This window comes from Corythoichthys intestinalis, chromosome 5 (genome assembly GCF_030265065.1).
Source record: "Corythoichthys intestinalis isolate RoL2023-P3 chromosome 5, ASM3026506v1, whole genome shotgun sequence".
NCBI lineage: Eukaryota > Metazoa > Chordata > Actinopteri > Syngnathiformes > Syngnathidae > Corythoichthys > Corythoichthys intestinalis.
The window spans coordinates 15,960,030-15,988,015 of record NC_080399.1 but is presented as its reverse complement, the minus strand read 5'-3'; the positions used below and the strand labels follow the sequence as shown (position 1 = coordinate 15,988,015).

General features: G+C 39.1%; 1 protein-coding gene across 5 annotated transcripts; it reads right to left on the bottom strand.

Moving 5' to 3' along the window:
- Positions 1-342: 342 nt before the first annotated feature.
- Positions 343-27,986, bottom strand: ppp1r3ab (protein phosphatase 1, regulatory subunit 3Ab). Of its 5 annotated transcripts, XM_057837796.1 has the most exons (7): positions 27,847-27,986; positions 23,600-23,730; positions 9,806-10,635; positions 9,511-9,566; positions 9,363-9,439; positions 5,098-5,904; positions 343-5,021 (listed from the first exon to the last, which is right to left on the bottom strand). In XM_057837796.1, the coding sequence occupies exons 2-7, from the start codon at positions 23,630-23,632 to the stop codon at positions 3,237-3,239; spliced, it is 3,588 nt and encodes a 1,195-aa protein (XP_057693779.1). In that variant the 5' UTR covers positions 23,633-23,730; positions 27,847-27,986; the 3' UTR covers positions 343-3,236. The 5 variants fall into 5 exon arrangements, with proteins under 5 accessions (XP_057693779.1, XP_057693780.1, XP_057693783.1 ...); XM_057837797.1 differs by lacking the exon at positions 27,847-27,986 and having other exon boundaries at positions 23,600-23,745; XM_057837800.1 differs by lacking the exons at positions 23,600-23,730; positions 27,847-27,986 and adding an exon at positions 13,166-13,473 and having other exon boundaries at positions 344-5,021.

The following is a 27,986-nucleotide window of genomic DNA, read 5'->3' as shown; positions in this document are numbered from 1 at the left end:
CCTGGGGTTACAGCCATGCACACCAATTTGATGTAGAGTGCGGCATATGGTCTGAGCCCCAACAGGCTGACCCCCCCACCTCTTCAATCTCTGCAGCAATGCTGACAGCACTCCTGTAACGAGTCACATGACATTTTGGAGGGAAAATGACTAGTAGTTCTCAATTTGGACATTCAGGAATGTACGTAGTTTCTATTGGGTGTACTTTTGTTGCCAGGGGTTTAGATATTAATGGCTATATTTTGAGTTATTTTGAGGGCAAAATAAATTAACTATTATATAAGCTGCACACAGACTACTTTTCATTTTGTCAAAGTGTCATTTTGTCAGTGTTGTCCCAAAAATATCTGCAGAAATGCAAGGGGTGTACTCACTTTTGTGATACTGTATTTTTAGCAACATACATGTTTCAATATAGACTGCTTACTGTACAGTATGTACCTCCAGAAACATCTATTAATAGAGGTGGTACATAATATATTCTACCCTGAAACATGTTTCAATTTTGTATGTCTGTCAATAAATCAAATGTCTTAACCTAAAAATGTCACACAGTGCAATTTAGATTTTTCATTTACATTTTATACAAGCTGCGACAATGTACAGAAGGCAGATGAAGCTATCATATTTCCACAGATAGGTGTCATTTAGCTGTTCATTCGTACATTTGTAAATTGACTTTGCTGCATACAGGACTTGTGTTTTTTTTGAGTACCGTAAATTCCGGACTTAAAGCCGCTACTTTTTTCCCCTCATTTGGAATCCTGCGGCTTATAGTCCACTGTGGTTTATTTGTTGATTTATTTGTATTATTAGGTAACACTATATTTGACAACGGCGTCATTAAGACCATCATAATTATAATATGACACTGTAATGGGCATTACTGAATGCTTATGACAGATGTCATTAAGTGTCATCCGTCAAAATATGTCACTAACTTTAACAAACATTCAAATGTGAGATAATTCGCTGGATGACACTAAATGAATGTAAATCTGTCATAAGACAATCATAATTATGACACGACAAAGTCATGAGCATTAATGAATGCTTATAACAGATGTCATTAAGTGTAATCCGGCAAATGTCAATAAATTTTACATCCAATTACATAATGAGTGGTTATAACAGATGTCATTAAGTGTAATCCGGCAAATGTCAATAAATTTTACATCCAATTACACTTAATGACATCTGTTATAACCACTCATTAATGCTCATGACATTGCCGTGTCATAATTATTATTGTCTTATGACAGTCTTATGGCGACACTGTCCAATAAAGTGTAACCAAATACCATAACTAGCAATAAATGTAACAACTGGAACAGTAACTGAAGAAATATTTACCACAGAACATGAATTTTGATTGTTATTTACATCTGTAGCGCTGCAATGTATGCTAGCAGGCATGTTGGACGACAACAATGTTGATAGCAGGTAACAGCAGTGGTTGACTGTGGTGGCAGCAGTGGTTGACTGTCAGTAATGGCCAAATGAATTTTCTTGAAGCAATGAAGTATTGCAGCCAATTGGTTCAAAGCTCCATGGTGGTTCATTTGGTCTAATGAAAGTTTTATGATGTCGCTGTCAAATGAAATGTTACTGGTTAATATTTTTTGGTGTAAATTAGTGCTGCACCGATTAATCGATTATTTCGAGTATTCGATTAGGAAAAAAGATTCAAATTAAATTTTGCTGCTTCGAGTATTCGTTTAATTATTGTGGTGTTGTAGTGGTTTATTTTGAAAGTGTTTGCATTCAGTTTTATTGATTTGAGTGAATACACTGCCCTCTAGTCTGCCTCATTTCACATGGCTGAATCCAGCTGCTCCATGTTAAAATCAACATAAGCTAAGTTTTTGTTTGAGCTAATGTTTTTTTTTAATAGGACTGTCAAAATTATCGCATTAACACGCGGTAATTAATTTTTTAAATTAATCACGTTAAAATATTTGACGCAATTAACGCACATGCCCCGCTCAAACAGATTAAAATGACAGCACAGTGCAATGTTACTTGTTACTTGTGTTTTTTGGAGTTTTGTCGCCCTCTGCTGGCGCTTGGGTGTGACTGATTTTATGGGCTTAAGCACCCATGAGCATTGTGTAATTATTGACATCAACAATGGCGGGCTACTAGTTTATTTTTTGACTGAAAATTTAACAAATTTTATTAAAATGAAAACATTAAGAGGGGTTTTAATATAAAATTTCTATAACTTGTACTAAAATTTATCTTTTAAGAACTACAAGTCTTTCTATCCATGGATCACTTTAACAGAATGTTAACAATCTTAATGCCATCTTGTTGATTTATTGTTATAATAAACACGGTTCTTATGTTCCGTATGTTGAATGTATATATCCATCTTGTGTCTTATCTTTCCATTCCAACACTAATTTACAGAAAAATATGGCATATTTTATAGATGGTTTGAATTGCCATTAATTACGATTCATTACGATTAATTAGTCTGTAATTAACTTGATTAAAAATTTTAATCGTTTGACAGCCCTAGTTTTTTTTTTAATGCATTCGTAATTTAGTTTATGGGTATATTATATATTATTCATTTGGCTTTTTTTTTGTGGAAATATGTGTCAGAACCATTTGTTAAGAGCATAAAAAAATTAAAAATTAGCATTTTATAGCATTTAAGCTAGTGGCCTTTTTCTATGTAAGTTAGCCAATTGTTCTTTTGTTGAACATAGATCCTTATTTAATTATTTTTTTCATACTGTTTGAGGCTCAGCTCAGGTATTTTCATTTTTCATGTTCCTTATCCGATTACTTGATTATTCGACAAACTAGTTAATTGATTAATCGACTACTAAAATAATCGATAGCTGCAGCTCTAGTGTAAATAAATAGCATATAATACATTGAGGACAACTGCGGCTTATAATCCAGTGCGGCTTATCTATGAACAAATGCAGTTTCCATGTCAAATTTGGTGGGTGGCGGCTTATAGTCAAGTGTGCCTTATAGTGTGTGTGTGTGTAAGTGTGCCGAAAATTACGGTAAAAGCAGATGGGTTGTAATGTGTTATGTGGAGATATTTGGATGGGATATTTTTTGTGAGTCAATAGGATTCTTGTTCAGTCGTGAGGACAAGACGTTCAGATGGAAGATAGAGAGCGCTCATACTAAAAAAAAAGTCCAATGTAGCAGGAAAACGAGTGTTGTTTGTCAAAAATGTTGGGAATTTTCATACATTTTGAAACTGGAATTTAGCCAATTGAGTTGTCTTTAATTGGTTGTTTCTCTCCTTGACACAAAAGCCACACCACAGAAATCAAGTAGAGGCCAAAACAGGCAAGAAAGTCGTAATAATAAGCCGTGACTACAAACACCGCCAACAAAGTGGCATAAAACAAGGTTTTGGAAACACAGCTGCGGGTACAAGTACCACGCCACCTCGCCACGTTTCTGTCGATGATTTCAGGTTCGCTTGGCGTCGGCTGACTTGCTTCTTCCACTTGCGTGTCACCTTCCTGAAGGCAGCCGCCACGTTCTTCGTCGAGAGCCTCACTTATGGATGGCATGGGTGAGGAGAGCGGTTTGCTCCTGCTTAGTGAAGGCCTCTTAGTCAAGCTGAAAGCCAGTTCGGCACTCTTGTCCTTGGTTTGGACCACGCGCAGGCAGTGCATGTGGAGCTCTACTTCGTCATCGGAGTCGGAGTCTGCCGAGGCGTCACTCTCTGGTTCTGTGGACAGCCTGTTGTTATACTCGTCTTCTTCATGGAGCGCAGATTCATCTGGAAACTGTGCAGATGGATCTTGTCTGGGTTCAGTAGCCTCGCGCAGATGAGTGAAGGGTTCATCTTTGGGCTCATTTTGGTGGAATTGCCACCTCTTGATGTCGTCTTTGTCTTCTGCTCCATCAACTGGGAGGTATTTGTCATTTTTCCATTGATCTACACTGTCATCTTTGTCTTCTGCTCCATCAACTGGCACATATTTGTCATTATTCCGTTTATCTACATCTCGCTCATCTTCTCCTAACCCTTTGCATACTGCATTTTCATTGGTGCCCTCCTCCTCCGTAACTTCAACCTTCCTTTTGCCTTCTCGCATCTCCTCAAAATGTTCTTCAACTCCACTAACAGTCTTGTTTAGGGGTGGTTCTTCTACCGTAGGAGTTTTCATCCCCACTATTTCCTCTTTCAGGTTATCAAGCTCTTCTATTCCTGGACAGTTCTGAATGTCCTCTGGTTCTTCTTCTAATACGTTCTCTTCCTCCAACATGGCCTCCCAGTTTTGTACCTTGTCTATCTCTGCAGAGCTTATAGGCTCCTGAAGGACTTCTTGCAAAGTGTTGGCTTCGGCTACAAAAAACGACACAACTTGTGAGTGATTGTCGCATGTCAACACTTTTGTCTTCAGCTCATCTTCATCCTCATGAACATGGTGCATTTTGTCATCTCTAATGCAAGTTTCTTCTTGGGTTTCGACAAAGTCATGAGGTTTTCTGACTAACTCATTTCTTTCATGTCCATCATTTGCTGAGTAATTGCTATCTTTGGGACTGTTCAAAGCTTCTGCAGGGGAAATACTTTTGGATCCTACCAATGAATAATCCGAATCAGACAATTCTGCAAATTCCAAATTGGTCAGATGCTTGACTTCCTCACTAGACAAATTCTGGAAAGTCGACAAAAGTGTGACATTATTTTGGATTCCACCTGCAGATAGATGTATTGGTGGACATGTTGGCACTTGAATAGTTACTGGCTCGAAGCTCAGACAAAGTGAGTCTTCTGATGGTGAGTCCAAGTCTGCGTTCATCTCCTTCATGTTTAAATTTGTCTGAGCTTCAAAACTCCAAATGTTGTCTACAGGAAGGGAAATATTAAAATTGGAGTCACAGCACTCTTCGGTCAAGTTGTTGATCTCATTTTCTTGTTGTTGATGGCCCTGTGTACCGATCTGTTTATCTTCTGTATCTGACCAGTCTGCAGTCTCCCATTGACTGGCATTGGCATGGTGATCTTCGCTGATCGGCTCTGATTGACTCTGAATAGGAAACAAAAGTGGGAAATCAATTTTTTTTTTCACCTGAAATTTTGTACAGCGGTAGAAATGTTTGTACCTGAACTGTTTTTGAGCTCCATGAAGTTAAAGCCGTGTCACTCTTCAACACGTTCAAGCTCATTTCAGTGCCAATCGGAGAGTTGTCTTTAGTTGAATTTTCCAACATTTCTTCATGGTTCTGTGTATTTTCTACTGATTTCGTCACAGAATCTTCTGTCTTGGACCCGGCGACACGATCAAAATTGGCCTGCTGCTTGACGTCGTTGCTGTCCAGATTATGAAAAGTTGACAGAGGTGTGACATCTTCTTTGTTCCCGATGAAATTTTCTTGAACTCTATGTCCAATTGAGTTGTCTTGTTCCTCAGCCTGCTCCGGACATGTCCAATCATCTTCAGTCCTGCCAAGCAAGTGATGATATAGGGAAGCCACCATAGGTTCAAAGGTGATGCCGTTGCTTTGATTTCGACAGCTCTCAGTCTTCTCTTCACCCTTAGAGATAAACGTGTTGAAACGTTCAGTGGGAGGAGGCCTATCATTTGACATGTGTGCACTTGTGTCTCCCTGCATTAATGACGGCAAACTTATTTCCTCAGGTGTCTGTGGTTCATTATGTGCCCGTGTCTCATCTTGTCGACTTGGCATTTCACTTAATGTTTTTTCCGTAATAACACCAAAGTCTCCAAGCTTTGGTTTCTGTTCGGACAAAGACTGCACAGCTGCCTGATCACCCCCCGGGATTTCCTCTAGACGTGATGCGTCGCTTTCGTCCCCTAAGCCGCCTCTTTGAGAAAAGTAGTCCCTCACCCGAGCCATTCGGGCCGCCTTTCGCTGAGTTCGTCGGTTGCAGTTCTGCCTGTTCTCAACCTGTCCGTCAACAAGAGGGAGAGTTATCAATCACAACGTATTAGTGTCTTTTTTGGCAGTCATTTTAATTTTCGTCTTAAGTCTTTTGGACCAAATTCTCATCAGTCTCGTTTTAGTCATTTCAAAATATTTGAGTCTTTGTCTAGTTTTTGTCGATGAATATTCAAAAGGTTTTTATCTAGTTTAAGTCAATTTTGTAATGAGCACATATTATAGTGTCTACAAGGGGAACGCAACCTTCGTTCGGGTTTTCCAAGGGTTTTAGTTACAACCCGAAACAAACAGCACTACTACTGTAAGCTGTAGCTGACGGCAACAAAACGAAAACAACGCAACATTTTAGGAGGACGCTCGCTATGCTAAAGGTAATGTAAATGCCAACGTGAATGCTATGCTAACGCGACGACTTACATTTATTGTGTGATGATCAGTGGTGTCACTAACACGTTACTAAGTCATGCGTTACTGTAATCTGATTACTTTCTTTCAGTAACGAGCAATCTAATGCATTCATTTTTCCAAACCAGTAATCTGATTAAATTTAGTTTCCTTCGTGCATTACTATTTTCTTATTGCCTCAAAATGTATGTAGAATGAAGAATATTGTAGTCATGTACGTAGACCATTTTGAATAAAAAATGTTAGAAGGATTCCCACTACGCGTTTGTTTCCATGGTAACCACTCATAGTTAATTCCTGTTTTGGTCTCGAGTCACAAGCGCTAAGTGTTTTGGGACTGAGAAAGGCGTGTGCCAGCACAGGTGGACATTTGAGCCGAGTATAGAGTTGTGCGAGGAAATTTTGATCTGTATGCGTCCATGAATGAATGTATTTTTCCTTCATTCTGGAGGGTTCCAGCGATAGGTTGGAGCTGCTATATACGTGGCCGTTTCGTAGCTTTGCCGTTGCAATGGCAGGTAGTCGTCGCTCCCACTCGTCCTCGCAAAATCTGTGAGCATTGTTTACATCATATTCGTGTTCCACATTTATGCCGTGAGGTGACCTGTTCGTTTAGCATCTTTGGGATGTGTTCATAGTCCGATTGAGTGTAAAGTGCTTAGTTGCTGCCACGTTTTGTGGCCGAATTGACCCTGTGTGTACGGCCTACTTCCGGGTTGTGCATGCGCATAACACCTTTGTGATTATTGTACTGTGCAATTCATTTGTGTGTTGTTGGTTATTGTGCAGTCAATTTGTATTGTTTTGCATTGGCACTGATATGCTGTTAACCGTAAACCGTGATTCAGAATTTTTGACATTGGGCTTATCTTTGAGTTAGCGGGGGTTTAATTAGTCGGTGGAGTTGATTTCAGCAAATTCCATGCAGTTTGTCAGTTGTTTGTTAGTTTCAGGGCTCCGGTGTGGCTAAGCTAGCGCGAGTCAATACTGGTTAAAATGAACTCCATGGACTAATTAACCCTCCGCTAGCTCAAAGATTAAGCCTTATGTGAAACATTCTGATCTTCCCCTATTAATTCAATTATCGGAACGTCAATTACATGCGATGACATTTTTCTGTTGTCATTCTTATGTTGAGGCAGCAAATCTAGGAAAATTTGCAAAAAGTAACAGCTAATTACTTTTAAAGTAATTTAGTTACTTTAATAATATCAGTAAAGTAACTAGATTACTTTTATGAGGCGTAATCAGTAATTACTTTTTCAAGTAATCTGTGACAATGCTGGTGATCATCAATTACTTTTTCAGGTAATCTGTGACAACGCTGGTGATGATCACTCAGCACAGACTTTTAAAGACAAAATTAACATTGCATATTCTCTCTTGCCAAGATAAGAAAACAAATCTTACCACGTGTTCCAAAACAAGCAAGCCTGGAGCGTTGCCTGTCTGTAAGAACATCGTTATTTATACATGTTTGGTGGAGAATGAGTTAACCACCAGTAACCGGTGACTGTCAAGGTAGGGGCGCAGGACATGTCACATGAGTGACAGAACCCACTGACTAACTACACATACTAGGGTTGTTCCGATGATGTTTTTTTGCTCCCGATCCAATCCCAATCGTTTTAGTTTGAGTATCTGCTGATCCCGATATTTCCCGGTCCGATTGCTTTTTTTTGCTCCCGATTCAAATCCAATCATTCCCGATAATTTTTCCCGATCATATACATTTTGGCAATGCATAAAGAAAAAAATGAATAAAACTCGGACGAATATATACATTCAACATACAGTGCATAAGTACTGTATTTGTTTATTATGACAATAAATCTTCAAGATGGCATTTACATTATTAACATTCTTTCTGTGAGAGGGATCCACGGATAGAAAGACTTGTGACTTTGTATATTGTGACTAAATATTGCCATCTAGTGTATTTGTTGGGCTTTCAGTAAATGATACTATAGCCATGCCCAACTGCATGATGGGAAGTGGAACCATGACTGTGCGTAGTGCTATCAATTGATATATCTTCTCTGCGTTGGGAAATAACATAAGGGGTTATGAAAAAGATCAATTGCTACCTTGTTTCCCCACATTGCTTCCCATGATATTTCTAATCGTAGGGAGAGGGATTGTAAGGCTTTAGCCAATTAAAAAAAGGCTCCAAAGGCTGCCAAAATTCACTCTACTCATTTTACGCTGCCTTTTATCTCTCTATATTGGTATAACGGCGCCATTACAGATTGAGCGCGACGATGCGTGAGTGGGTCGTGCAGCGCATGCATTAATTGCGTTAAACATTTTAACGTGATACATTTTTTAAAAAATTAATTACCGCCGTTATCGGGATAAATTTGATAACCCTCCTTTAAGCCTAAACTAAAGACTCTGGATGAGTGTAACATATGTCTGTAACGTTAAATACAATTAGAAAACAATTAAAAAATATACATATATATATATATTAAAAAAAGGCATGGCCGATATTTTTTTGCAGATTCCAATACTTCGAAAATGACGTGATCGGACCGATCGATCGGGATGCCGACACATACAATTAAAAAATGTCACACATTAACTATGGCACATTTTCATCTTGTTGTCATCTCTTCAGATGAAAATTGGCATTTGTCTCGTTATGTTTTAATCTCCCAAGACATGTTTTTAGTCATCGTCATGAAAGAATCGTTCGTCGACGAATTATTTTCGTTATCGTCTTTGTTGACGGAAACAACAATGCAACGTATTTATACATAGCATGATGCTTAAATAAAAAACTAACATCGTTGAGATGGTGGAAATAACGGTTCATGGCTCAAAACGTCACCATAAGAATATAAATGGTCCCCTACATTTATTTGTTTTTGTAATATTTTATGTCCTTTTATCAGTTTTGCCAGACAATATTTGTTGAAAATGCTCAGGCTTTGTGTCTGACATCGTGCAGCAACCTAGAAGTTATTAGTGAATGGACAAAACAAAATAAATGTTGCAAATAAGTGGTTAAAATGTATAAATTGTGCAAAATTGTAAAGTTGTCACCATCAGGCTACCTGTAAATTCTTACAGTCTTCTTTTGACTGATCAGGTTGCAAGGCTTGTTTGACTTCATCCTCTGTTGTTGGCACATCTGAAGAGAATAAAAAATATATTTATTTAATCATTGCACTGATTCAACCATGGAGGAATATTTGTTTGTACCTTCTGACATGTTTCCTTGGGGTGATGTTTCCAAAGTGTCTTCCACAAAGATTTGACTGTGAAATATAAAATTCAAATATATACTGAATATATATATTTCTTTTACTGGCTTGCAAAGATATTGTGCACTTGCTAATCTGTCAACAAACATTGGCAAAATAGTAATGTAAGTCTAGGAAGCACGTCTGTTGGTGGTTGGGTTTGTCAAAGCTCTAGTGAGTAAAAAAAAATGATACATTTGCTACAAACATGTGATTTGGCTTAATAAAGGTTAAGAAACATCATGCAGTCCCACCTCACGCTCTTCAAGCAGCTTTTCTTCTGCACATTTTGCTTCTCGTGATTGGCCTCCTCTTCTTTCGCTCTTTGTTGGCAGAGCAACACATAGTTCCTGTTGTTGTTGTTGGCCCAGAATGTTCCCATGGGCGTCTCATACCGCAGGCAAAAGTCAACTTGAGATCCCTGCTCCTGGAAAGGCGGCACTAAGGTGAGCTTAAAGGAGAAGCGGTCCGTGTAAGCATCGTCGGAAGTGGAGATGTACTCGGTCAGGAGGTCAAAGTGGCTGGCCCAGGAGTCCAAAGTGGTCCGCACGTAGACGGCCTTATGGAAGGACATGTTGAGGACACAAATCAGCCCTTTCAGCGTAGTCGTTCCCGGGATCAACTCAAGCGACTCCAGCTCTATTTTCTGCTCTTGGACTCGAACCAACAGATCCTCAGGAGACAATGGCAACTGAAAGGTCAGTGGAGCCAGGGAATATTCCTCTGTTGATATTCTGTCGCCCTCCAACGATTCCATTCCTGGCGGCTTTGGCACATCCCACAAATCAAACTCCTTCACGTGCACCAAACTCAGACCTTTGGCGTCAGCAAAGGACACCCTTCTGGAGCCAGAAGGTGTAAACTCGGGCCCCGATTCTTCTTCGTCCGAGAAAGAGTTCCTTCTCCTGGGTAGAGGAGAACACTTGGGCCTGATGCTGATCACCACCTCGCCCTCGTCCTCATCCACATCCGGGCCTGGAACGTGGAGGCGGCAGGCCATGGGAAGTCTGGTTTGTCCCTCAGACTCCATGGGAGCGCTGGACTGGAGCGAGTGGACGGGAAGGTGATGGCGACGCCTCTGCCTCTGTCAAGTGACATTCAACCAGCTCTGACTTAACAGATGGCATCGAGTTACGCCTGACATTGTTGCGAGGGCCAACACTAAAAATAGGCGGTAAGGGACTGCAAGTATGTACTGTGGTCAAAGCTCGGGAGCAGAAAATATCCCGTCGGCTTTTTGAGTCAGAAGCTCTCACCGCCACGTGAAAATCTTGTCATGCTGATAACTACAACTTGCACCTATCGCCATGACTTCCTTATCTGTCTCCAGATACTTCTATCACATGTTTATTCTATTTCCTGTCTCACTTCTTCCCCTCGCAGCTGTGACAAACGGCACGTCCGTATCGTACCACCACCACAAAGGTTAGCCCTTTATCTCACTGAGCTAATAAAGAACTTTTTTAACCCAAGCGAAGGCCCTTATGACCTCATGGAGGAACACGATGAGGTGGCTTTACTGTAGGGATTAAAGAAATTATGCATGTATATGTTAGTGGGATGTATGAAAGATGATAACTGTGCGAACAAACCAGAAACTGAAATGAATACATTGGTGCTTTGACACACAAGTGACCCGACATTAGAGTTTTTCCTAATGCTAGCCCTTAGCCCTCGTTCAGCTGAGTTATTGCTTCGAATTCTGAGCAAAATTTGAGATACGAGTGTTACATGCTAGCAGTAAACTCTATTCAACTCACTTCATGATTAAGTTTTTTGCAGAACATTTCTTAAAAAACGCCATTCCCAGTTTAAGTTTATTGTCAAAGTAAACACGAAGTACATGTGTATTTAAAATAACCGAACAATATTACCTGAAGCATTGCCACTGGCTAGCTTAATGTTAATGCTAACATAAAACTGGAAAATGACTATTGACATGCTAACGATTATAACTTAGGGGCAGTTTTCCGACCCTTCGAGCAAAGGACAGTTAAACAGAAATGCTAGAATGAGAGATAAGATACTTACAGGCATACATGCTTTATCCTTAACAAAAAAAGACTAAAACTTCAATCATTTATTTAGTACCAGACAAATAAGTCTATTCTCCATTTGCGTATGTATGAGTATGGTACAGCTCTGCCCCCAGGTGGCCAAAGCAGGTACACCAGAAGTAGCAGTACAATGAATTGGACTGCAGCATGAATTCATGATGCACGATGCCACGCCTGGCTGCTCACTCATCAATGAGCAGTGTTGTTAATAACGCCGTTATATTCTAACGGCGTTACTAAAGGCGTTATTTTCTTCAGGAGTGAGTAATCTAATTACCTCAATTTGCGCACTATAAGACGCACCAGACTATAAGCCGCTACCCACCAAATTTGGCAAGAGAACAGCATTTGCTCATAGATAAGCCGCACTGGACTATTAGCCACAGCTGTCCTCACTGCGTAATGGGATATTTACACCAAAAGATATTAACCGGTAACACTTTATTTGACAGCAGCATCATACGACTGTCCTAAGACCAAATGAACCAGCATGAATTCATTTCTTCAAGAAGGTTCATTTGGCCATCACTGCTCCCTTGGGGGAGACAGTCAACCTCTGCTGCTACCTGCTGTCAACGCTGTTGTCGTCCAACATGCCTCCTAGCATGCATTGCAGCACTACAGATGTAAATAGCGATCAAAATTCATGCTCTGTGCTAATTATTTCTTCAGTTACTGTTCCAGTTGTTTCATTAATTGCTAGTTATGGTATTTGGTCACACTTGTTTGACAGTGGCGCCTTATGACTGTCATTATACAATCATAATTATGACATAACATTGTCATGAGCATTTATGAATGATTATAACAGATGCCATTTAGTGTTATGTGGCAAATTATCTCACTTTTGAATGGATGTAAAAGATCCTAGCTGGACATAAATGGAGTTAGTGACATAATTTGCCAGATGACACTTAATGACATAAGCATTCAGTAACGCCCATGATAGTGTCATGTCATAATTATGACGGTCTTATGACAGTCTTATGACGCCGCTGTCCAATAAAGTGTTACCTATTAATCCCCCCCCCCCAAAAAAAATCAACAAATAAGCCACACTTGACTATAAGCCGCAGGATTCAAAATGAAGGAAAAAAGTAGCGGCTTATAGTCCAAAAATTACGGTAATTACTTTTCTCATCTTGGCAACGCCGTTACCGTTACTGAGGTGGGAAAGGCGTGCGTTACTATGCGTTACGATTATTCTTACATTCAGGTAACTGAGTTACTAACGTAATTACTTTTTGGGAGAAGTTAATTAATTACGATTGCAAATTCTTCTTTAAAGTAAGATTAACAACACTGTCAATGCGAGTACCAGATGAACTGTGAAATGATTAAGGGTTAGCATTCAGGAACGGTTCTTCCAAATGAACCAGATGCTATACAGTGCTTAAGTTTTGATCTTAGGTTTTGATTTTAGGTCTTTGTTTTTTGTGATGGCTTTTAACAGAATTTGGAGTGCCGACAATTAGGCCGAAAACTGCGCAAGCCTGATGACAACAGCAATGTTAAGTGCTCCAACTATCTTATTGGTGCGATATTCTGAACACGCACCTTGAAGCCAGGGAAGCGATGAGTCTTGACGCAAGAGACAACGACCCCACTACTTTGTCTTTGAACTTTGTAATGTTGTTGTAATCTGCTGCTGTTGTTGGTCAAAAAACTGTCTCGCTTGCACTTCAGCTAGCTTCATCTGACCAGTAAAATTGGAAGCATGCTCCTTTGAACTGCTTACTTGAAAGCATGTTCCTTCTTCCCTACGACTAATCACGTTACATAGCTCAAGTTGCTCCTCCATATCTTAACCGCTGTTCTAGTGACCAGAGGTGGGTAGAGTAACCAAAAATTTGACTCAAGTAAGAGTAGCGTTACTTCATAATAAAAGAATATTACCGTATTTTTCGGACTATAAGTCGCCGTTTTTTTCATAGTTTGGCTGGGGGTGCGACTTATACTCAGGAGCAACTTTTGTGTGAAATTATTAGGACATTATGATATCATTTCACATGTTATTTTGGTGTTTTGGAGTGACACTGATGGTTTGATAAACTTGTTAGCATGTTCTTTATACTATAGTTATCTGAATAACTCTTAATAGCTATGGCCATGTTTGCATTCTGCCTTTGGCAACGTGTGTTCAATTGTATTATTGACTTTTTTATATTGAAATGCATGCTTTTAGTTTGTGGCACTTTCCCACGTGCCCACTTGGGGGCGCCCTCGCACTTGTTTACGCGAAGAAGAGTGCTCACACGCCAGAAGAAGACGGACAGCTATGCAGCGTCTCTGAGCGAGTGGGCGAGAGAGAAACACGGCTGCGAACCTAAGTTCATTGTGTTTATGCTTGTAAAATATCTCTACGGAGGCAACACCTGTGTGTATCATCTTTTCTGTTGTTGTTGTTGTGTTTTCCACCCGCGATCGGACACTTAGAGCCAGTTGTGTTGTTGTTTGAACGGTGTGCTAATGGTAGCGAACACATGCTAATCGTTTGTGTCATTGCTGTAATAGCACCTAATTATCATTTATTTACGTTGATGCAAACCTGTTTGGTATCGAGGACGAAATTGATTCACCAAATTACACGGACGTTCAGCATCGTCTTTCGGGAGTTCAGCTCGCTGTATAGCCAGGACCGAGCCGTAGCGTCCTAGTGAGGACGGTATATTCGCATTTCGTTTTTCATGCATCATGTAACATCATAGCCTGGTACGCTGTAGCTGTTCCAGCTATAGAGTCTGGCGACCAATGAGCGGCTCAAATTTCCAGGGCGGAGCAAGCCACAGCAAACAGACAGCGGAGTGGACGGGCAGACGTGTCGTTGGTAAAGCGACAACTCTCGCACGGCGCGAGCGGAGAACGCAGAAGTTTATCCAACATGGCTAATACGAGACAGACTATTGTCAATGACTTGTGTCTATGTGTTTTTGGTAATTTAAAACTGATTTTACCGTGAATTGGAACAGATTCTCGGCTCTCCTGTTCGCTATCTGTTTTGTTGTGGAGACGACTTCAGACACGGAAGAGTGACGTTGCTCGTTAAGAACACGTCACGCAAATAAACAAATCTGATTGGACGGATGATTTCGTACTGGCTCAAAAGGCCGTTAAGGAGGTGGGTCCCAGACTATTCGCACGGTGTTTGAAAAATACAGGGAGAAGAGTCTGACTGTGCCAGTCAAGTAACATCATACTGTACACTTATTCAGCATGTTGTTACCTTTCAAGACGACATATATATATAAAATATATATATATAAATTAAGCATGAACGATATTGGAAAAATTAACTTTGCAATATATATTGCCAAGGCTCCACAGTTACTTTTTGTGCGGCAAACTGCTTTCTTAAAGTGGAAGTTCAGAAGTTTGACATTAGTCTTAATCTTCGAGTTAGCAGGGGTTTAATTGGTTGGTAATTTCAACAAATTCCGTGCAGTTTGTAAGTTATTTGTTAGTTTCAGAGCTCCGGATTGGTTAAACTAACTCGAGTCAATGGTGCCTGCTTAGCATGCCAATAAAGAACAATGGATCTACAAACAAATCCAACATAGTCAAATAAATTAAAAATGCAGATCATATTTCCAAAACACCCATGCGGCCAAAACAATGTCACGCTAAACTGCCGTAATTCATTTCATTCTGCAGGACTATTTTTTTAGATTCGTTATACGACCACAATAGAGATGAGTGCTTCGGCCACTCGTGCTCACGGTGCATTCGAGGAAGGTATCCCGCTCGGATGGTACCAGTTGCGTTCCAAGCGAATGTAAACAGCAAACAATGCTGATCCCGACAGGTTGTTTTTTATTTTGCCCATCAAAAGACATTAAAACCTCCAGCAAACCTGCCTTCTCGTAAGAAATAAAATAGTGGAGGTGTTGCAATTATATTTTTCCAGATCGGAGGTTGAAAACTGACTTCCCACCTTCCTCGAATGTGGAGTTAACTGACGGCCGGCAACATGGCAAAATGTGCATTTAGAGGCTGTGGAAACAGACAGAAGAAATGGGCAAAGCAAAGTTTCCACAAATTCCCTACAAAGAACGAAGAACAATATAAACTGCTTACATGCTGGTGGCTACGACATGAAAAAATCAGCGGTGAAAAAAAATGATGTGATATCACTCCGCTCTACTCCTCTGCAGAGCTGCTGGATTACAAATGTTGCTATTCATACTGCAATTATTGACATGCAATGGTAAGTTTGAATAACTTTACCCTGAAAACACAGCCAACACTATTGATTGCATGGGTTAGCGATATTTTCATGTGCGCATATGTTGTTTTTTATTGGCATGCTAAGTCAGCCCAAATGACTGGCACAAGCTTAGCCACTCCGGAGCTCTGAAACTAACAACTAACTAACAAACTACACGGAATTTGTTTAAACCAACTCTACCGACTAATTAATTAGTTAATTACTTGTTAACTCGTAGATCAAGCCTGATGTCAAAAATTCTGAACTTCCCTAAAAGTTGCACCAGCACAAAATGTAGGCGCACACACAAGTATCATCTTTCACGCCATACTTTCAATCACTCTCCATATTCCATAAAATTAATATAATTCATCTTCTGAACCGCTTATCCTCACGTGAGTGGTGGAGGTGCTGGAGCCTATCACAGCTAACTCCAGGCAGAAGCTGGGATACACCCTGAACAGGTGGCCAGCCAGTCGCAGGCCACATTTAGACGCGCAACCATTCATACACACTCACACCTTCGGACAATTTGGAGTATTCAATCAGCATACCATGCACGTTTTTTTGGGATGTGGCAGGATCATGCAAACTCCATACCGGATGGCCAGAGCCAGAACTGAACCAACGATACTAGAACTGTGAGGTGTACAGTGCCCTCCATAATTATTGGCACCCCTGGTTAATATGTGTTTTTTAGCTTCCAATAATTTTTTTTTTTATTCAAATGATATGGGACCTTAATGGAAAAAAAGAGAAAAATCCAACCTTCAATACAAGTGCATTTATTCAGGGGGGAAAAAAATATCCCACATAAAGAAAAAATTATTTGACATCAAATAATGTGTGTCACAATTATTAGCACCCCTGGTGTTGATACTTTGTACAACCCCCTTTTGCCAACAAAACAAGGTCTGGGGACTGAGATGGCCATGGGAGGAGCTTAATTTTGTGTCTGGTGAACAGTGTTGTTAATAACGGCGTTACAATATAACGGCGTTCCTAACGGCGTTATGTTTTTCAGTAGTGGGTAATCTAATTAATTACTTTTCTCATCTTGGCAACGCCGTTACCGTTACTGAGGACGGAAAGGCATGCGTTACTATATTGGTCGAAAAGTCTGAGGGAGACGGACTCACCGAGACGACAGAGCAGAGCAGGAGCTGGGAGGAGGCAAGAAAGTTGTGACGCCGAGCAAACGCGATGCTAGGTAGCTCCAATAATACATGTTGTAGCCGATAGCCTACAAACTACGCCCGCATGTTATGGTAGATATGGTAGACATGGTAGATATCACATGTACTGTATATAGATATAACTAGATGCAAATGACAGACGTGGCACTAAATGCGTTAGTAGACAGCCGCCATCTTGAAGCAATAGACTTTTGAGGACGGCTCTGTTGTAGAGAACCTTCCTAGCGAACCTAAGTAACTTTTTATATAAAATACTTCTAAATCGGCAAAATCTTGACTTGAATCTATCTTTAAATGATGAAACAGTTTTAAAACTTTCATATGTCGAAAGTAGAGCGAAGGGAACTAATGCAATAATGGGAGCAATTCTAACAACTTTTAACAGTTGATTCAGGGTAAAGAGTAAATTAGGGTAAAGAATTGGGCTCGGGTCAATTGTACCAAAAAACTTAACATAGTGTGGCCAATGTTTTTTCTTTTTTTTTGTTATGTTTTGTTTTTTTGAGGGGGAAAAAAAAAAAGTAATTATCACCAATTACTTTGCCAAGTAACTAATTACTCTTACATTCAGGTAATTGAGTTACTAACGCAATTGCTTTTTGGGAGAAGTAATTTGTAACTATAATTAATTACTTTTTTTCAGTAAGATTAACAACACTGCTGGTGAACCATTTCTGTGTGGATTTGGCCATATGTTTAGGGTCATTGTCTTTCTGAAAGACCCAGTGACGACCCATCTTCAGCTTTCGGGCAGAGGGCAACAAATTTTGATTTAAAATGTCCTGGTATTTCAAAGAATTCATGATGCTATGCACTCTAACAAGGTTCCCAGGGCCTTTGGAAGCGAAACAACCAACTGGAACACGGTCCCAGTTGAAGCCCGGGACTGTGTGCTTTGGTCAGATGTGACCAACATTGAGCTTTTTGGCAACAAACACTCTAAGTGGGTCTGGCGTGCCACGAAAGATGTGCATGCTGAAAAGCACCTCATACCCACTGTGAAGTATGGGGGTGAGTCAGTGATGCTGTGGGGCTGTTTCGCTTCCAAAGGCCCTGGGAACCTTGTTAGGGTGCATGGCATCATGAATGCTTTGAAATACCAGGACATTTTAAATCAAAATCTGTTGCCCTCTGCCCGAAAGCTGAAGATGGGTTGTCACTGGGTCTTTCAGCAATGACCCTAAAGATATGGCCAAATCTACACAGAAATGGTTCACCAGACACAAAATCAAGCTCCTCCCATGGCCATCTCAGTCCCCAGACCTTGTTTTGTTGGCAAAAGGGGGTTGTACAAAGTATTAACACCAGGGGTGCTAATAATTGTGACACACATTATTTGATGTCAAATAATTATTTCTTTATGTGGGATTTTTTCCCCCATTGAATAAATGCACTTGTATTGAAGGTTGGATTTTTCTCTTTTTTTCTATTAAAGTCCCATATTATTTGAAAATATATATATATATTAGAAGCTAAAAAACACATCTTAACCAGGGGTGCCAATAATTATGGAGGGCACTGTAAGTAGTAATCACAGTTCCATAATGTGGATTATTTTTTTAAACAAGAATAACATAGAAAAATGCTTGTCTTTATTAAACAAGAATAACGTAGAAAATGCTTGTCTTTATTAAATGCTTCATTGAGTGAGTCCACTCAAATTCTTTATTTTCCCTTCAGGCATGACAAATCTAACTACATACAACATTTATATGTGTTTACAATTAATTCAACCCGAAAAGAAAAGGGCAGATGAGAGAAGCCGAAGCTTATTTATTTATTGAATTAATTAAATTTGATTTAATTTACTCACGCTTTGGCGCACACTGATGATAAAAGCCTCTTGACAATGAAGATTGACTAAACCATGATTAACACATTTGTGCCTTTGATCGTAGATTTACCGAGCCTTGTCTCACCAGATCAAAGCAACAAACCTGACAATCATCGGTAACTTTAAGTACCAAATGCCAGCTGCACTGGTGACCAAGAAAAGCAGCAGGAGGGAGTGTGAGACGCTGTACGAGCATGAAGCAGGAAAAACATAAATATATATATTTTTAGGGCTGTCAAACGATTAAAATTTTTAATCGAGTTCATCACAGCTTGAAAATTAATTAATCGTAATTAATCGCAATTCAAACCATCTCTAAAATATGCCATATTTTTCTGTGAATTATTTTTGGAATGGAAAGATAAGACACAAGACGGACATAAATATTCAACATACTGTACATAACTACTGTATTGCAAATTATGAAAATAAATCCACAAGATGGCATTAACATTATTAACATTTATGTGTATTTTGCATAGCTATTTGATTGGGAATGCCAGTTCTCTTTGCATTGAGCGCTTTTCTTTTTGTGAACATAATTTTTTTGAGAGATAGGAATATTATTTTGTTGTGCTTTCACTAAATGATACTGATAATGACTTAACTGTTCCGCCCAAATGCATGATGGGAAGGTGGGCACCCATGACTGTCAGTGGTGGCTGCAAATGGTATACAGCATGTTCTGCGTTGTGTTCAATTAGGCGCTTTAAGAAAAAGATTGTCTTCTGGTCTGCCCAAATGCATGATGGGAAGTTTGGCAACCATGACTGTTAGTAGTGGCTGCCAAAACTTAAGCCAATTAAAGGCGCGGTCCAATAAACGCCTGTGTCCACTCGCATTTCTCTGTCTTTTCACTCTCAATGTGCTAAAACGGCGTCATTGTAAAACTGTTTAAGGCAATGCATGAATGGTTCATTACGTCCATGTGTTAATTGCTTCAAATATTTTAACGTGATAAATTTAAAAAAAATAATTACCGCCGGTTAACCTGATAAATTTGACAGCCCAAATATTTTTAATTAAAAACCCGATCCTTCTCACTCGATTCCAATCCTCTGAAAAATGGCGCAATCGGCCCGATTTCGAATCACGTGATCCCTAGTAGTCATCCAAAAAATGTACTCAAGTACAAGTAAAAAGTATCCGGTGAGAAGAGTAACTTTGTGAATAACTGCTTGTAGTGTGATGTCTTTTTTTTTAGACAATGGTATACTTTTTTTCTCAGCACAACATCATCTATATGAACTGTTATTATTATACTTGGTATAATGGAGTCATGTGACCATGCTGCGACATCTCATTGGTGAAACTGGTACTGTTGGCATCTCTGGCAAAAATAAAGTCAAATCCTAGACCCAATCCCCAACCAAACTTTTTAAAGAGACCTTGCCTCTAACTATTGATATTATCCTAAATATAATAAATACCTCATTAGTTACTGGCCACGTGCCTCAGTCCTTTAAATATGCAGTTATTAAACTGCTCTTGAAAAAACCTACTCTTGATCCTGACATCTTGACCAATTATAGACCTATCTCTAATCTACCCTTTCTCTCCAAAGTCCTTGAAAGAGTGGTAGTTAAACAACTCTGTCAGCACTTACAGGACAATAGTTTATTTGAGCATTTCCAGTCTGGCTTTCTGTCACACTTGGACGGAATGGAGCAAATTAATTACCGCCCGTTAACGCGATAATTTTCACAGCCCTAACATATATATATATATATATGCAGACCCATGGAAATGTAGTCCAGTCAATACACATGCACACAGTAGGCTATGTGCCAACTAAACACTTTTATAAATTACTAACACTACAATTGTCCTTGACAAATTGTTATTCCCCTTCAATTAATATTCTCATTCAATGTTCTAGATTGCACACAAACAATAACCGAAATAAACTGACAAACTATTCAACCAGCATGTTTCCAAACGTAGCAGATTAAAAACTACGATACCATAATGCCTAGCGTGGTTTAGCTTACTGATAGCTAGCTGAGGCAAAAATCTAACTTTGCTATAAAAGTTTACAATAATAGGCAGCGCAACGATGCGACACCAAACGGGATTTTACAGTCAAAGCTCCGACAGAAGTCAACAGTTGCCATTATATACGTATTTATCGTAAAAAACTTAACAACTGGGCAGGCGTTGGGGCCAAATCGTCAACCATGTAGATGGCGGTAATGCCTCAAGATAGGGGTAAACTGCCAACAAAAACAAGAAGAACTACTCCTTCCCTCCCTTCTAGTAGGAGCCATGTCAACTGCTGCCACCCAGCGGCCGGAGGGATTCTCTTCAAATTGGTCCCGGGAAAAATCATAAAAACCGGACATTTTTATGAATTTATAAAACCCGCCCAGACGACGAGGACACGACGTGAAAGTAGGACTTGTCCGGGCAAAAGAGGACGTTGGGTCACCCTAACTAAAGACTAAAAATGCGTTTTGATTATTATTTCTTTGTTTGTTTCTCATGATTCCATTTTTTTCCCCTCAGAATGGAGTGATTTCATATATATTTCCCTGCACTTGCTCTATAAAAGTAACATTTACTGACCACCACAATGTTTTTTATTCATTTGTTTTAGTGTTTCTGAATGCTAAAGAGTTGCACTTTTGAACTGATTCATTATTTTTTCAAGCTTTTTATCTGAGTTTGTTCTATATGTTCAACTGTTCTAAATGTCTGAGTGACCGCTTGTCCGAGACCGTTGATTCCATACTTTTTGCTAGGGGTTGTATCTCAAATGGTAATTGGTTACATGCTAACAGCCGATATGCTAACACATGCGTATAGGGACCTTTGTCCGCCAGCACATGCTCAATCTTGTCCTTATTAAGGTGTAAACTCTGGACAACACAAGAAAGACAAAAAAGCGTGCAGTACTTTGCTTCTCTGTACATCCCCAGAGTACAATTTATTTTCTGTTTGCTATTCAAACGACTCAATCAGCCTTTGATAAAGCGTGTGACAGATGTTCCAAATGAGGCCACACACAAACGCAAACTATACTTGTCCCATCCCAAAGACAACTATAAATGACGCTTGCTTGTTTGTTTGTTGTGTATTTATACTCAATTTTGTCTCATGTGACTCTGTGATATATTTATTTGGGAGATGTGTAACATCAAGTCAAAAAAAGATCTAAAGCGACTGCTCATTGCCGCTTTTCCCACACACTCCTGGTCTAATTCGCGGCGGCGCCTCCCACCCAGGTAGCTTCTTCATCGCATCTTCATCCTCACTTTGTCAACACCGAGTGCAAGCTTCACTTCGCTGCAACTCCCTAACTGTAAGTACATCTGACTAAAATATTCAATTTCTCGAGAGCTCGTATGCTTTGTAGTATGTTAACAGAAAAAGTGTATGTTTATTGGATATGACGATATAAAAGAAGATGATAACGAGGGGTTGTTTTTATTCAATTAAAATTGTGGTTATGAAAGAAGTACTGTCAATAACAGACAAGAAAAAAGAAAACAATTCAAAAAACTGAAGAGACTGATCAATTATAGGTTAAAATCAAGATGGTTAATGGGAAAGTATGTTAAAATTGTTTAAGCAATTATGCTATCGGAATATAGAATTTACCTTTGTTATAGCAGATTTTTAGTTGAAGCTGAAACTGAAAAAAGGAAACAAAAAAATCAACAGAATTTGTAGAACTGTTACAAGAATTCTTTAAGTATTTTGCAAAGAAATTGTCAAAAAATGATAAATAATTCTGACCAAAAAAATATATTTTCGTGCAGTGTGGCGAATGTAAGAAAAATCAAATTGTGTTACGTTTTTAGTTTTCTCATTACAACAATACCACAATAAACACTTATAAGTGTTTAGATTACAAAAAAAAAAAAAAAAGGCGGGAATAGTGTTAACACAATTCATTAAAAAATAAAATGAGATAGCTCAGTAGTCAATACAGTATAGTGCTACATAATATTTTACTATTATTTAGCTTTATTTTATTATTATATCAATTATTGGGTTATAATTTTTTTTTTTCAGATTAATCTACAGTAAATATCATCTGACATTCTATGATTAAATGACATGTAAAATTAAGACAATTATATATTTTTATTGAAACTTTTATAATTCTTGCACGTACAATAGGTAATTTTGTCTTTATATAACAAAGACGCATGCTTGAGCAATACTTGAGCAATCTTACTCTAGTGCGATTGACGGCAATAGACGTCCATCAATGGATTGGACGTCTATCTCTGTAAATGGCAGCCACTGAGTAAATAATTATGCATGCTTGCTATACATCATAATAAGAAATCGATAGTGAAAATGATACCGATAGGTTAAAAGGATTAACAAATACCAGTAATGTTAAATTCAAATCATATACCTCAAAATGCCTATTGAAATATTTAATTGCAACTGACTGACAAGTAATTGTACATAAAAACCGTTTCATATTATTTATCTGAAGATTACTAAAAAAAAAAAAAAAAAAATCTATCATGTATATTTTTGTCCGCGTCCATCAGAATAGAATCCATTCTCCAAGCCAAATATTGTTCCCAGACATGTTCATGTTTTCCGTTGTCATTCCACGCGTGCTCACCTTCATTAACAGGCGTACACTTCTATTAAGGCTCGCAACAAGCATGTAATTGTGCTGCTTAATTAACTTCTCAGCTCAGCGCCCACCTCATTAGGCGCGATGACACCATCCGTCTTTTTCTAATTGGACTGAGAAAGATTGCAGTGTTTTGACCTTTTGTCATTCGTACCATGGTTGTCCCCCTCAAGGTTTTCCCCGCCATGATGGCTCCTCGTCAGGTGACGCGACCTCTGTCTACAGGCCAGCTTCACGCGTTGATGCAACACAAGCAGCAGGCCCTGCTCCTTCTTCACCAGGTATCTCAACAAGAAGACGGAAAACGTACATGGGTTTTAGGTTACTAGAAAGAAATTTTGCCTTTAAAATTCTTGAAAAATACACAGTCACTTTTCTGGGTTGCTGCTACATATTCATGAATATTAGGTAATAAATACAGTGGAGAAAATAAGTATTTGAACACCCTGCTATTTTGCAAGTTCCCCCACATAGAATTCATGGAGGAGTCTGAAATTTTCATCTTAGGTGCATGTCCACTGTGTGAGAGGTAATTTAAAAAGTAAAATCCAGAAATCACAATGCATGATTTTTAACAATTTATTTGTGTGATGCAGCTGCAAATAAGTATTTGAACACCTGTCTATCAGCTAAAATTCTGACCCTGAAAGTCCACCTCCACTCCATGTATTATCTTGAATCAAATGCACTTGTTTGAGGTCGATAGCAGCATAAAGACACCTGTCCACCCCATATAATCAGTAAGCACGGGTGCTGCCAGGGATTTTGGGCCCCATGAAAAGATATCACTTTGGGCCCAACCACCGGTTCTGGGACACACACACACATTTAGAGTATCAACTACGTAATTCCCTGCATTCTGGTGAATCTTTACACACTAATTTGTGCATTTTCTGCATTAATTTAAGATGAAAATATATTATTGTAAACATACAGCGTATAGAGCTAAGGTTGTTCCGATCATGTTTTTTTGCTCCCGATTCAATTCCAATCATTCCCGATAATTTTTCCCCATCATATACATTTTGGCAATGCATTAAGAAAAAAATGAATAAAACTCGGACGAATATATACATTCAACATATAGTACATAAGTACTGTATTTGTTTATTATGACAATAAATCCTCAAGATGGCATTTACATTATTAACATTCTTTCTCTGAGAGGGAGCCACGGATAGAAAGACTTGTAATTCTTAAAGGATAAATGTGACTTTGTATATTGTGACTAAATATTGCCATCTAGTGTATTTGTTGAGCTTTCAGTAAATGATACTGCACCCATTTAACTGTTCTGCCCAAATGCATGATGGGAAGTGCAACCATGACTGTGCATAGGGGCACCAATTCATATATCTTCTCTGCGTTGGGAAAGAACATAGTGTTACGAAAATGATCAACTACTATCTTTCTTCCCCACATTACTTCTCACGATAATTTTAATTGCTGAGAGAGAAATTGTAAGGCTTTAGCCAAACAAAAAAAAGCTCCAAAGGCTGTCAAAATTCTACAAATTATACGCTGCCATTTAGCTCTATATATAGGTGAAACTGCGCCTTTATAGATTGAACGCAATAATGCGTGAGTGGGTCGTGCAGCGCATGCGTTAATTAATTAACGTGATTAATTAAAAAACATTAATTACCGCTGTTAACGCAATACTTTTAATAGCCCTACTTTAAGCCAAAACTACTCTGGATGAGTGTAAGACATTTTGTCTGTAACGTTAAATACAATTAGAAAACGATTTAAATAAAATATATTTATATATTTTAAAAAAGGCATGTCCGATATTTTTTTGCCGATTCCGATACTTTGAAAATGACGTGATCGGATTGGATCGATCGGCATCCTGATCGATTGGGACATCTTGATATAGAGCAATAATGAATAGACTGATATCATCTATAAGAAATGTACTGAAGGCCATCTTTCACAATCTAAATATATTTTTATTAGAAATATTCTCAAAGCAAATACCATAATGAATGACTTAGAATAAATGTTTTGTTTTAACTTAACTATACTACAGTATACAGTATACAACTGTTTTAGTATGAAGAGATTGCTAATGGTTTGCCTACTGTACTGATTAAATGTAAGCTAAAAGTGGAGCAAACACTAGCTAGCAAACAATTACTGTATTTCATTATGGAGTAGGCTTAGCCTCATCTGGAAACTCGCAATCTCCACTATAGGCTACGGCTACAGCTCCGAAGCGAGGTCCCTTGTTAACAAACTAAATTCAATTGATGACAAACTAAATTCAATAAATTCTTGACAAACTGGATTCAAGGCAATTTTAAAAAAGAAAATTCCACACCAACTAAGTTTCAATATCTGTAGGATACCAAAAAATGCCGTCATTATTTGGAATTCATGTTTTTGAATAGGTGAATGTCGCTCAGTGAGGCCGGGAAAATCCCTTATTTCTTACAAAGTGAGCTGGGACCTCGCTTCGGAGCTAAGATAACAGATTAATTTTCAGCACTACACTGACACAAGACACCAACCTTCCGTTGTAAAGTACTTTGTCATATCCTGTTAGCCTTTTCTACCCCTCTGTTGTTTTGCTTCCTTTTCTTTCCTCTTTTGATAAACCGATTTTGTTTTGAAAACATTTCTGCAGTGGCGCGCACTTAGAGTCATTGACTGGTGTAAATGCGCACCGCTGTTCCCGGTCTGATCGAAAGAAGGGCGGACCAAACCATTAATGAAAATACAGGGGTTTGGGGGCATCGGCTGGAAATACATATGCTCTGTGGGTGTTTACTCTTTGCCCAAAACAAAAGAAGAAAAATAAACCCTTCGTTTTATTCCTATTAAAATGATCATAATTAATATTTAAATTTGCAAATGATTACCTAATGTTCTAATTTTCTTTGTGGCCCCCTATAAGGGCATGGGCTCTTAGAATCAGTATCACTTTTCACCCCTATACGGCGCCCCTGTCAGTAAGACTCAAACTTGTAACATGGTCAAGACACCAGAGACCAAATGGTTCACCTCCACAAGGCAGGAAAGGGCTACGAAAAATGGAAGAAGCTAAATGTGACGGTCAATCTCAATCAGAGTGGAGTCCCATGTCAGATATCACCTCGTGGGGTCTCAATGATCCTAAAATAGGTGAGGAATCAGCCCAGAACTACATGACAGGAGTCGGTCAATGACCAGAAAAGAGCTGGGACCACCGTTTCCAAGGTTACTGTTGGTAATATACTAAGACGTCATGGCTTGAAATCATGCATGGCAAGGAAGGTTCCCCTGCTTAAACCAGCACATGTCAAGGCCCGTCTTAAGTTTGCCTATGACCATTCGGATGATGCAGAAGACTCATGGGAGCAAGTTTTGTGGTCAGATGAGAGTAAAATAGAACTTTTTGGTCATAATTCCACTAACTGTGATTGGAGGAATAAGAATGATGAATACTATCTCAAGAACACCATCCCTACTGTGAAGCATGGGGGTGGTAGCATCATCCTTTGGGGGTGTTTTTCTGCCCATGGGACAGGACGAGTACTGTACTGTATTAAAGAGAGGATGACTGGGGCCCTGTATTGTGAGTTTTTTGGGAACAACCTCTTTCCTTCTGTCAGAGCATTGAACATGGGTCGTGCCTGGGTCTTCCAAGATGACAATGACCCGACGCACACCTCCAGGAAAACCAAGGAGTGGCTTCGTAAGAAGCATAACAAGGTTCTTGCATTACCTAGCAGGTCTCCAGACCTAAACCCAATAGAAAACCTTTGGAGGGAGCTCAAACTCCTTGTTTCTTAGCGACAGACCAGAAACCTGACTGATGGATGGGCCAAGATCTCTCCTGCCGTGTGTGCAAACGCGGTGAAAAACTACAGGAAACATGTTACCTCTGTAATTGCAAACAAAGACTACTGTTCCAAATATTAGCATTCGTTTTCTCAGGTGTTCAAATACGTATTTGAAGCTGTATCACACAAATCATTTAAAAAAATCATACATTGTGATTTCTGGATTTTTCTTTTTAGATTATCTCTCTCACAGTGGACATGCACCTATGATGAAAATTTCAGAGCCCTCCATGATTTCTAAGTGGGAAAACTTGCAAAATAGCAGGGTGTTTACTTATTTTCTTCACCATATATAAGACATGATTTCATTGTCATTCACAATATTTGGCATAATCACAGTAACAGAGTTTCAAATCCGTACTAATGTTAGTATTTTCTTTGGAGTAGAAACACCAGCTGTTACTGCTGATCAAGAGGTCAAACTCAGTTTTGTCTGGTGTAGAGTGAGATATTCGATTATGGTTAACTACAAATGCTTTATAAAAATGTGAAAATTGGAAACAAGGACATCAAATTTCTCTAGCCATTCTTTTGGAAAACTGTGACTATTGGTGGGGCATTCCAAACTATGTACCTTGAAGCCAGGCAAACGATGCGTCTTGACGCAGGAGACAACGACAGGACGACTGTCTTTGAACTTTGTAATGCTGCTGTAATCTGCTGTTGAGCTGCTGTTGCTGGTCAAAAACTCGCTTCCACCACCTCAGCCAGCTT